This window comes from Hyla sarda, chromosome 1 (genome assembly GCF_029499605.1).
Source record: "Hyla sarda isolate aHylSar1 chromosome 1, aHylSar1.hap1, whole genome shotgun sequence".
Taxonomy (NCBI): domain Eukaryota; kingdom Metazoa; phylum Chordata; class Amphibia; order Anura; family Hylidae; genus Hyla; species Hyla sarda.
In genome coordinates this window covers 167,940,085-167,952,727 of record NC_079189.1, presented here as the reverse complement: position 1 = coordinate 167,952,727, position 12,643 = coordinate 167,940,085, and the positions used below count along the sequence as shown (strand labels likewise).

The 12,643-nt window shown below is 41.1% G+C and overlaps 1 protein-coding gene across 2 annotated transcripts in view; it reads left to right on the top strand.

Moving 5' to 3' along the window:
- The window catches only part of LOC130361127 (uncharacterized), a 43,001-nt gene extending 31,960 nt beyond the window's left edge, over nucleotides 1-11,041 (top strand). Inside the window, exons 7-11 of one of the 2 annotated variants that reach the window (XM_056563729.1) lie at nucleotides 1,666-1,762; nucleotides 3,912-4,064; nucleotides 7,886-8,058; nucleotides 9,594-9,759; nucleotides 10,752-11,041. In XM_056563729.1, the coding sequence (XP_056419704.1) occupies nucleotides 1,666-1,762; nucleotides 3,912-4,064; nucleotides 7,886-8,058; nucleotides 9,594-9,759; nucleotides 10,752-10,946 (784 nt within the window). In that variant the 3' untranslated portion in view covers nucleotides 10,947-11,041. The remainder of the gene's footprint in view (nucleotides 1-1,665; nucleotides 1,763-3,911; nucleotides 4,065-7,885; nucleotides 8,059-9,593; nucleotides 9,760-10,751) is intronic. The other variant, XM_056563739.1, reaches the window with a different exon arrangement.
- The last annotated feature ends 1,602 nt before the right edge of the window (nucleotides 11,042-12,643 follow it).

Sequence of the window (12,643 nt, the reverse complement as noted above, 5' to 3'; positions counted from 1 at the left end):
TTTATTTCACACCACCAAGGTACAGACAGACATGGTGGACACTGGTAACGAGTTTCGGCTCGTTACCGAGCCTTAGTCATACATTTATCAAACCTTGTACAGATGAACAATGGCGACTTTGCCCATAGCAACCAATCAATTTCGGCTTTTGTTTTTAAAAAGGCCTCTGAAAAAGGAAAGCTAATTGTTTGCTTTGTGCAAGTGCCCCTCCGTTCCTCTGCACAAGAGTTTTGAAGCATTTTACTCTTCATTTTTATTGACATTATTGTTGTTCTCGTTTAATCCTCATTGTTTTCCACCTGAAACAAACGTGTGTGCAAATTCTAAGCAGAAATGCCATTCATGTGCATGGGATGTAGATTGTTGTCAGATTTAATATGGAGCTACACATGGGTTGAATTCTGCATGAACAAAACATCCCATGAAAATAGTTTTTATCCTGAAACACAATGGTCGGCCAAACTATGTCTGCCAAAAGTGTGAATGTTGGATTCAGTCATGCAGTTTTTTTTTTTGGCTGTTGTCAATGTATGGTATGATTGGCTGAATTTGGCAGATTTCTGCTGTTTTTGTCTACAAAAAAAACACAGTGATCTGCCAATTTAGTTTGGTGTGTACAGCAACAAAAGAAGAAAAAAAAAAGAATTGCACTCACCCAAAGTGATGTCTGTATAGTTTATTGTTCCATCACATAAAAGAACAAACGGGATGCTCAAGTCCCAAGCGGGAAGTAAGAACAGTCATTCTTACTCCTCTTCTGGACACTTTTCCTTAGCGTTAGCACCCCCATGCATGATATGCTCTCTGTTTCGTAGTGGCTCTTGTAGTGCATTTGGAGTTACATTGACCTTTCCTTTTTGTACTTTTTAGTCTGGTGCGTTTCCATAGGACTTGTTGGTCCTGTGCAGTGATCAAATTCCCACATCTATGGAAAGGCTGAGATTGCAACTTATCACCTATTCAAAGGATAGGGGATAAGTGTCTAATCAGTGGGGGTACTACCACCAGAGCTCCCACGATGACGAGAATGGGGGTCCCTTGTCCCCATGTGAATAGATCAGCTTTCAATCATGCTGTTTCTTAGAGCTGCTCATAGGCTTTATGATTTCACAGATGTGAATAATGAATGCTACGTATATAGTACTAAAAGAAATTGGTTCCAAATGATGGCAGTCTGATTAATTGGCCAGAACACTTATGTTATTATGCACTTCTGTATGTGAATAGCCAAGTACTGCTGTATGGGGAATGACAGTGAAAAAGCCACAGTGGTGAAAGAGGCCTCTTTATTCTTTAGATTATTGGATTCCAGAAGGTTGGATGCCCACTCATTATAAAGTGATGGTATATATGAGATGTGAATACCCCTTTTGTGGTAGGATCACACGTGCTATATTTTGATGCATATTTGCTGCTGCATATTTTCCTACCCATTGAATTCAATGGGTAGCAAAATCATCTGCATATTTTGCTACCCATTGACTTTAATGGGTAGGAAAATATGCAGCAAAATACAGCTCGTGTGACCCTGCCCTCAAGTTGCATTTTGTGTCTGGTTGTAATACATGATAATTTTTTTATGTTTGCATTCTTACCTACTGTTTATATGATATGAAATTTTATTTGCACTTGTTTTATTCAAACTTATTTGGTTTTTCTTTGTAGTACGTGGTGTTTTGGTCCCCCAGGGAAATCAAAAGCCCCCATACTATTCTTTTATGGTAATCTTTTCACTTGGGGCTATCCAACATACTTTTGTAAGGTACTGTTATTTTTATCGAATTCATAACTTATAATAGTGTCTATGTACACTTTTTGTTAGGACAATAAAGGATTAGTCTACTGCAGACTATTCCAACTCTGTTGTGCCCGGGCTGAAAAAAAAATGAAAAACAAACTTTCACTCACCTTTCTGTATTTCCCCGGAGTGCAGCTACAGCTGATCGTTCCTCCAGTCCAGTCTTCTGCCTTCTTCCTGTGCACAGATCATCACACGGAGCTCAGCCTATCATTGGCCGCAACGATGTCCCGCTTCAGCCGGTTGTAGGCTGATCACCGTATGATGATCCATGCACAGGAAGAAGGCAGAAGACGGGACCGGAGGACCGATCAGCTGTAGCCGCGTACTGAATGAATGCAGGAGAGTGAGTGGAAGTTTGTTTTCAAATTTTATTGGGCCCAGGCAGAACGGAGTTGGAATTGTGTGCCGTAGACTACTCCTTTAACAGAAAAAAAATAAAAAATAAACATTAAACACTTTTTAACTGGGTGCTATTCTTCCTTGTAGTGTATATACTTTTTATTTAAGCAAAATACCTTGAGAATGTGTTTTAATTAGTACTTTTGGTGGCACAAGATAGGGGATAATTGTGAGATCACAGTGAGTCCAACTGCTGGGACCTCCCGCGATCTCCAGAATGGGCCTTTGCTCTTTGTACTGAATGTAGTGATGAGTTGCGCGTGTCGCTGCCTTCTTTACTGCCTATGGATTTGGTGAAAAGAGCCTGGAACAGATTACAAGCTGTCATCCATGCACATATTGTACAAAAAACATCCATAATTCCATTGTTGGAAGTATGACCATTTCTTTACAGAATGTGTGTACTGAAGACTGCTTTTACATAGACTTTGATATAACAAATTATTTCATTCCAAAGGGCTGTCTTTCCTACCAATTTCCCAGCCTTTTTCTTTGTTTGTTTTATTTTTCATCTTAAAGTTTGTGAAAATAGCCTTAACCCTAAACACAGTTACATCATGGACAGGGATACGTTAATGCGAAATGACATATTTTTACATACTATAGCATTAACAGTCTATGAAGACGGTGAGAAATGGCCACTATCAGTAGACAGGATTCACCTTTAATGCCAGGCAGCGGCAATCCTGCCAGTGCCAGACATTAACTCCTTAGATCCTGCAATTAAAGTTGAATTGCTAAATTCCTGGCGCCAGTGACTACCGAAGAGTATTTGTGAAGTCCTACCTGCCTCCGTGCAGTCCCATTGGCGATCTAAGTATTCAAACTGTCTCAGCAGTCTGCATAAGTGGAGCGCCGATAACACTGATTAATGCTATGGCCTATGGCCTATGGCATAGAGTTGAAGAGTGTTAACAATTGTAAGAGTGTAAGTAATATTGTCCCCTATGAGAGCTAAAGAATTGTGAAAAAAAAATGTGACCCCCCCCCCACCTTAAATAAATGTTTCTATAACCTCTCTTTTCACATTTTATAAATCAAATGAAGAAAATAAAAGTAAACATAAACATTTGGTATCACTATGTACATAACTGTCAAAACTATTAAAATATGATATTAATGAAACTGCACAGTAAATGGCCTAAACATAAAGAAATGCCATAAAGTCCATAATTGTTTATTTTAGGTACGGTAATATACCAGAAAAAAAATTATAAAAAGTAATCAAAAAGTCACATGAAAACTAAATAAAAACTAAAGATCATAACGCAAAAGATGAGCTGTCAAAAAGGTCTGTACACAGAAAAATAAAAGTGCTATAAAGGTCAGAATAGGACAGTTTTAAGCATATTAATTTTCTTATAAAAAGTTATGATTTTTTTAAAGTAATACAATAAAAACAAAACTGATCCCCCATAACATAAGCCCCTATAAGGATCTGTAAGTGAAAAATTTTAAGAGTTATGAATTTAAAAATGCGAGAGAAAAACATAAAAACGCAAAACCAACAATTGGCCAAAACAAGAGGACATCACTAAAGAGTTGAAAAAGGTTTAGAGAAAAATATAGAAGTAAATATATTAGGTGAAGTATATGTACTGTAAGTGACCAATGGTGCCATTCATACTGTTCATGTAACAAAGTATGTGTTTCGGTAAATTATCTTTTTGAGAATATGACTGACTAAATATTTTTCTCTGTCTGTGTACAGATTCTGCCTGTCTTATACTATGCTTTCTGGGAATGGCATATCATATTCTTCCTTGGCAATGTATTGATGTGGATCTTCTTCTTAAAAGCATCTTTGATGGATCCTGGCTTTCTTCCTCAGGACACTGAAGAATATCACTATGCTGTTAAGCAGGTGCTGTATTATTGATCTAGACCACTGGGTCAACACAGATAAAGATAGTAAACTAACATGATAATGGATGTTGGCTATTGCATGTCCATAATACATGAATTGGTATTGTCTGCTTGGTACACTTTCAGGAGCTAGGAAGAGCACATTGAAGCAGCACTGAGTGAATGAGCATGCTACACTTGGTGCTTTGTACACTATACACATTGTGTCACACAAATTTGCACCATTTGTGGACATAGTCAAACATTAATCGATTTGATACAATAATGAGAAATAGTCTACTACGCATTCACTGAATAACAAGAGAGAACAATTCTTCAAAATTTGGCATAGTGTACGTTGTGTACATAGTGTCTGAACTAGCCATTACATGGACACTATCAGATATAAAAACCTTTGATATGTTGTACATCTTGGCAAAATAATAATTTTTCTAATCTACTTCTTTAAAAAAAAAAAAAATCACATTTATTAAAGAAAACTGCCTTTGAAAATCCCACCTCTAGGGGTCTCCATACCTTCTGGGAGACTGATGAGTCCCACAGCAGGATGAGGGTGTCCAAGGGTCATGGACACGAGATGGCTGATGGACAAGGCTGCAGGAGGAATACAGCCTGCAGCAACACTGCTGTATGGGTAGGTTCACACTACGTTTTGATGATACGGTCACCGGATCCGGCTGGATGGAGTGAAAACTGGGTGCTCCCGTATCCCAGCCCCGATCTCATTCATTTGAATGAGCCGACCGGAGTCAGATAGTGACTCCGGTCGGTTCATTTTTGCCCCGTATCCGGTTTTCTGACCGGACCTAAAACCGTGGTATACCACTATCTGACTCCGGTCGGCTCATACAAATGAATGAGATCGGGGCTGGGTCTGGCTGCGATACGGGAGCACCCGGTTTTCGCTCCCCCCAGCTGGATCCGGTGACCGTATCATCAAAACGTAGTGTGAACCCACCCTTACACAGAGTTTTACCAAACATGTGCCTCCAGCTTTTGCAAAACTACAACTCCAAGCATGCCTGGACAGTCAAAGGATGTCTGGGCATGCAGAGAGTTGTAGTTTTGCAAAAGCTGTGGGCAGAGTGAGGGAGGGGGAGGAGTCAGCACAGTGCAGGAAAGAGATGGACACGCCCCCTCCCTTTGACAAGATTGAAAAGACATTAGCAGCTGTAATATGCAATTTTTTTGTGAAATATCGGTGATAGAGACATAAATGACATGTACATGATCAGGATGAGGTACTAAGTAACATATAACAGTTTAGTTATTTTTTTGTGGGATCTGACAGGTACACTTTAAAGACAGTACTGTATAAGCAGAACATCACGTAAAGTTTCTTAAGGGAAAAAATCGGTCTGATGGTATAGAACAAAAGATCACACAGAATGAGTCCACAGGCTAAATTCTAAAACTATATTGTGCCCAAGTCCCACTGTTTCCACTCAGAGCTTTCCATTACAGGAAAAGACACAGCATTCATAAACAAAGGACAGGCCCGTCGCTACCTATAGGACAGGCAAACCAAGCAATTGCTTGGGGCCTCGAGCTGGCCCAGGGCCCCAAGCAGAGCCGATGCTTGCCCGTCCTGTAGCGACGGGGCAATTCCCCCATCACTATTAAGGACATCCCTGTGTCCCGACAGATGTTTCCGAGACACAGGGATGCCCCCGTTAACTCTCTGCGGCCCCCCCGTGCGTGCGCTGATAGCAACGGAGGCGCAGAAGACCAGAGCATCGAGGAGGGGGAAGACACGCGCTGGCCAGCTTGGTAAGTGACCAGCGGAATGTCATCTTTGGTGTTCTGACCACCGCTTCTTCGGTCCCGGGAACTAATGCTATGGCCGGACCGGAGGAGCGGTGGTCGGAGCACTGAAGTGGGGCAGTACACAGGCATGCAGCCTCCAGCCATACACTGTATATGTCTGGAGGCTGTATGTCTGTGTGGAACACTGCCAGCCTAATGTGGGGGGAACAATACTGCCAGCCTAATGTGGGGGGAACAATACTGCCAGCCTAATGTGGGGGGAACAATACTGCCAGCCTAATGTGGGGGGAACAATACTGCCAACCTAATGTGGGAGGAACAATACTGCCAGCCTAATGTGGGGGGGACAATACTGCCAGCCTAATGTGGGGGGGGGACAATACTGCCAGCCTAATGTGGGGGGAACAATACTGCCAGCCTAATGTGGGGGGAACAATACTGCCAGCCTAATGTGGGAGGAACAATACTGCCAGCCTAATGTGGGAGGAACAATACTGCCAGCCTAATGTGGGGGGAACAATACTGCCAGCCTAATGTGGGGGGAACAATACTGCCAGCCTAATGTGGGGGGGACAATACTGCCAGCCTAATGTGGGGGGAACAATACTGCCAGCCTAATGTGGGGGGAACAATACTGCCAGCCTAATGTGGGAGGAACAATACTGCCAGCCTAATGTGGGGGGAACAATACTGCCAGCCTAATGTGGGGGGAACAATACTGCCAGCCTAATGTGGGGGGAACAATACTGCCAGCCTAATGTGGGGGGAACTCTGCTGCACCTAATGTGGGGGGAACTCTGCTGCACCTAATGTGGGGGCCTCGTATTGACGTTCCCTCACGTCGCGTTCCCAGAATTCAAGGGCCGGCGTTACTACGTCCTGACGCCGGCCCTAGAGCGTGCGTGAACATCAGGGGGGGACCTCCATGTCCATTTTGCTTGGGGCCCCCAAATTCCTTCAGACGGCATTTTGCTTTACTTTTCAGCAGCTGACATCCTTGAGCAGCCCTCCGAAGGCTTCAGCCATAGACTCTTTCAAAGGGGGAGATTTATCAAAACCTGTCCAGAGGAGAAGTTGCTGAGTTGCCCCTAGCAACCAATCAGATCGCTTCTTTCATTTATTTTTTTTTGAAAAGGCCTCTGAAAATGAAAGTTAGCAGCTTAGCAACGTTTCCTCTGGACAGGTTTTAAAGGGGTTCTCCACTGCCCTGTCTTCCAGAGCTCCGCTCGCAGCGTCCGGAAGTTTATTACTCCGGATGCTGTGTGCGGGCTTCCGTGTTCAACGCCGCCCCCTCGTGATGTCACGCCCGCCCCCTCAAGGAAAGTCTTCCCATAGACTTTTGTTGAGGGGGCAGGCGTGACGTCACGACTAAGCTCAAAGAATCAATAGAGAGTAGTTTTTCAACATATATCTATCTATTCGTCCTTTGTCACTGATCATGTATAGCCAGAGTCTATGAAACGATTGGCCATTAAACCGGAATCATCTGTTCTACAGTTGGAATGGTTGTTCAACCTACTTTTATCTAATGCACTTAAAGAAGCTCATCATTCCTCCATATTCTAAACTCAGGCAGGGGCTGGCAGCCTAATTATCAGTTGGATAAGTATAAAATGTATAACATCAGAGAGAGCTCCTATGTAATAATGAAAATTCAGAAACTTACCGATATATCCCAGACACCACTCACCTCTCAGAAAGGAAGGTGGAGTTAAGAATTTAGGGGATATACCATCCCATATACCGTCCCCTAAATCCCTGTGAGTCTCATCGAGAACATTTAAGTGCCTGCGTTGTGGCAATAGTGGACCAAAATTGTTGTAGCTGCTTTTGTAAGTTTCCTCCAAAGATTTAGTGCATACTTCACCTCATTGCCTTCATTTTTCTTGTGTTCACCAGATTTTTAGAGGAAAACTTCTAGGTAATGACTAAATTATCAGCATATAACATAATGGAGAATAGTTGGTTTCTAACTATGCTTTACGTTTCAGAAACAATATTATAAATACCTTCAGACAATTTTTAATTATTAATGTTTATTGTTCCTTTTAGGCTATCAATTTTAATGACTGGAAAAATGGCAAAAACCCTCTAGGCAGACTTTGTCATACTTGTCATCTTGTGAAGCCTCTGCGTTCAAAGCATAGCTGCATGACAAACCGCTGCGTGGCTTATTTCGACCACTATTGCCCTTACGTCTACAACGATATTGGTCAACGAAATAGGTTTGGAGGCTCTTTCATGTACATTATACTGTAAGATTTTTAGCAGATGAGAGCACAGAACTCGATAAATGCAAACCTCCTACATTGATTTCTTAGTCGTGTAATGCTGGAGCAGAAAGCACTTATAATACAGTGGGGATCAAAAGTTTGGGCACCCCAGATAAAAATTTGTATTAATGTGCATAAAGAAGCCAAGGAAAGATGGAAAAATCTCCGAAAGGCATCAAATTACTGATTAGACAGTCTTATGTCAACAAAAGTTAGATTTTATTTCCATAATTTAGACTTTCAAAATAACAGAAAACAAAAAAATGGCATCTGCAAAAGTTTGGGCACCCTGCAGAATTTATAGCATGCACTGCCCCCTTTGCAAAGCTGAGACCTGCCAGTGTCATGGATTGTTCTCACTATTCCACTATAAAGAGATACTTGTACAAATATGGTCTTCATGGAAGAGTCATCAGAAGAAAATCTCTTCTACGTCCTCACCACAAAAATCAGCGTTTGAACTGTGCAGATGAACATATAGACAAGCCTGATGCATTTTGGAAACAAATTCTGTGGACCGATGAGGTTAAAATTTTACTTTTTGCCCGGAATGAGCAAAGGTACGTTGAAGGAGAAGAAGGGGAACAGAATTTAATGAAAAGAGCCTCTGTCCAACTGTTAAGCATGGGGATGGATCAATCATGCTTTGGGGTTGTATTGCAGCCAGTGGCACAGGGAACATCTCACGAGTAGAAGGAAAAATGGATTCAATAAAATTTCAGCAAATTTTGGTTGCTAACTTGATGCCAACTGTGAAAAAGCTGAAGTTAAAGAGAGGATGGCTTCTAGAAATGGATAATGATCCTAAACACACCTCGAAATCCACGGGGGAACATCAAGAGGCATAAACTGAAGGTTTTGCCATGGCCTTCACAAGCTCCTGACCTCAACATAATTGAAAATCTATGGATAGACCTTAAAAGAGCAATGCCTGACAGACAGACCAGAAATCCAAAGAACTGGAAGACTTTTGTAGGGAAGCATGGACAAAGATACCTCAAACAAGAATTGAAAGACTCTTGGCTGGCTACAAAAAGCGTTTACAAGCTGTGATACTTGCCAAAGGGGGCAGTACAAGATATTAACTCTGCAGGGTGCCCAAACTTTTGCAGATGCCATTTTTTTCTTTTCTGTTATTTGGAAAGTGTAAATGATGGAAATAAAATCTAACTTTTGTTGACATATTATAAGAATGTATAATCTGTAATTTGATGTCTTTTGGAGATTTTTCCATCTTTCCTTGGCTTCTTTATGCACATTAATACACATTTTTACCTGGGGTGCCCAAACTTTTGATCCCCACTGTACATAGCATAGCTAGACCTCTAATGCGTTTTCTTTAGGTTTTTTGTAGGACCCCAGAAAAAGAGGGAAAAATTTGTCTTCTCTTTAGATTTTAAAAAGTATATTTAAGTAAGTCTCACGTTATAAGCAATGATTATATGTATCACTAATTTGCCATTCCATATTATATATTTACATTACAGAACATACTTTGTTGGATTCCTATTTACCATGTGTATCAACTGCCTCCTCAGTATCTACCTGGGATGGAACTTTTTGCAGGTCGAAGGTCAGAGTCTATTAATTGGACTTGGTTCCCTGTTCCTTGCCGTCATTGGTTTTATTTCTGCTATGATGACTGGAATGTGTGTAAGTAGTTATAGTTGTCCAGATGTTGTAGCTAATAAAGTTGAGTTAACATCTCAATTTTAGAGGAGTTGGAGCTGATTTAGTGTCATAGTGCAGACTCTACTGTTTTGTCTATACTGTGTCTTATTTGTATGACGAAAAAGTCAAATTATTTAAATGGTACCTGACATTAGTAATAAAAATGAATATGTTATAGATTAGCCTATTTGAATTACTTTTCTAATATACTGTATAGAGTGTATAGCGCTGAATATTTCACCTTCCTTTCCCTTTGAGCTCAACTAGATTGTAAAGTCATGATGCCTTCAGTGCATAGTACTGAATATTGTGCTGAATATTGTGCTAAATAGTTAGCTCACTTTGCAAGCAACACACTCTAGATTTCAGTGCCAAGAGCTGAGAGGGGTGTGTGAGGCCTCAGCCAATCACAGCCCATCTTACACTAAATTGCTCTTGGCTGTGTGTAGCAGAGTAAGGGAGGAAGTTCTCCCCAGCAGAGCTTCAGATGATGTAACACATGCTGGGGAACACCCCTTCCCAGTCTGCAGAGCTCAGTGAGAGTGAGCAAAAAATATAGAACATAATCAAGGTAGAATATTAAACAATAATAAAAATAAAGGCAGGGAGTGGTTTATCACAATGGAAGGGAATTAACTTTTGAGAATTAAAAAAAATATCAAGCTCATGACAGGTACAACAGTGCTCTTGTCTCAACTAATGTATTACCCCTCATTACCTAATAGACAGTACTATCGCATTTATGAAAAATTTTGTTCAGATTGAGAATATAAAATAAATATAAAAAAAAAAAAAAGAAAGAAAAGGAAAAAAAAATAGACAGTACTAGACACTTTCCAGGTATTTTACTAAAGAGCAACTGGAAGCCCTGATGGAAACTAGTTTATTTTTGGGATGAATGGGAGTCCCAGTGGCCCAGCAGATTACATTAAGTTGAAAATATTAATTTATTAACATACATTTCATATTTACAGCTATACATGGCAGCTATCAACTTAACAACAAACGAGAATTTGAATGCAAAGAAGTATTTTTATCTCATGGATGAGAAAGGAAAGTTTTACAACCCATTTAACAGAGGAATTGTAAAGAACCTCCTTGAGTTTTTCCATTTAATTCCACCACTTTCTGAAGATTCAATTAGAAGAAAGCAAATCAGTGAAATTTAATCCTATTTCTGCTAAGATGTTTTTATGTTTACATGATGTTATTTATACCACTATTTATACAGATCTATTTTTATGGCATTTTTAAAATAAACTGAATATACGCTCTGTTAGTTAGTGTGTTGTTACTGTCTTCTTTTCATATTATTTTTTTATTCTACAGGTATATTTATCATTAACACAGTATGCAGAACTTATGTGCATATATAAGAAAAAGTCTGCCATTCATTCACTATACTAAAATGCAACATCTCCAAAATGACACTCATTGAAATGGATTGCTTCATGACAACCCCTTGTAAGGGTAGGGTCACAGGTGCGTATTTTGCTGCGTATTTCTTTCTGCAAATTTTCCTACCCATTGAAGTCAATGGGTACCAAAATACGCAGCTGATTTTGCTACCCATTGACTTCAATGGGTAGGAAAATATGCAGCAGCAAATACACAGCGAAATACAGTACGTGTGACCCTACCTTTAAACAGAAAGTGGCCTAGCAGTCAAATGAATATCTTATGTAATACATGAATGGATTTTTCCAGAACTAAAACCATTCCTCATCTGCATCTTTCCACTTTCATAGAGAGGGTTTCTGGGCAGGGGACCCCCTCTAGGGGATCTATCTGCATTATTGGGAGAGAACCCCTTAATTTAATGTTGAAAGTAATTTTCACAACACTATTTATTTTAAGTGAGTAAAACCAATATATTATAAATCAGTAAAAAAAAGTTATTCAAAGTAAAGGAAAAAGTAAAGGGATACTTCGGTGGAAACCTTTTTTTTTTTTTTAAATCAACTGAAGCCAGAAAGTTAAACAGATTTGTAAATTACTTCTATTAAAAAATCTCAATTCTTCCAGTACTTATTAGCGGCTGTATACTACAGAGGAAATTCCTTTCTTTTTGGATTTCTTTCCTGCCACGACCATAGTGCTCTCTGCTGACATCGTGATGTGACGACTCCACCCCCTTGTGACATCACGCCCCGCCCCCTCACATAGGCTTGCATTGAGGGGGCGGGCGTGATGTCACAAGGGGGTGGAGTCATTATGTCATGATACTCCGGCCCCGTGGTCATGAGGCTTCAGATTCGGAGCCTCCAGCGCTGCGTGCAGCTGAGACAGGTGGGTGCTGCATGAGAGATTGCGGAGGGACACCCGCGATCAGACATCTTATCCCCTATTCTTTGGATAGGGGATAAGATGTCTTAGGGCCAGAGTACCCCTTTAAGCAGTTTGTGGACGATGAAGACAGTGATGCCATTGACTGGTGCCTATGTTCCTCAGACAGAAATCTAATTGAGAATCTTTGGGACGTTATGTTTATGGGTGTAGTGAGTTGTCGGGATTTGCATGGTCACCTTTTGCTATCATGATCGCTGCTCGGGTGGCTTTTGCCTTAAAGGGGTACTGCTGGGGACCCCCGCAATCTTTCATGCAGCACCCCGCTATCATCAGCCTCCAGAGCGAACATCGCTCCGGGTGTGATGAATCACGATCACGGGGCCGGAGTATCGTGACATCACGGATCCGCCCCCGTGTGACGCCAAGCTCCGCCCCCTCAATGCAAGCCTATGGGAGGGGGCGTGACAGCTGCCATGCCCCCTCCCATATACTTCCATTGAGAGGGCAGAGCGTCATGTCACACGGGGGCGGAGCCGTGATGTCAAAATACTCCGGCCTCGTGATTCATCAGACCCGG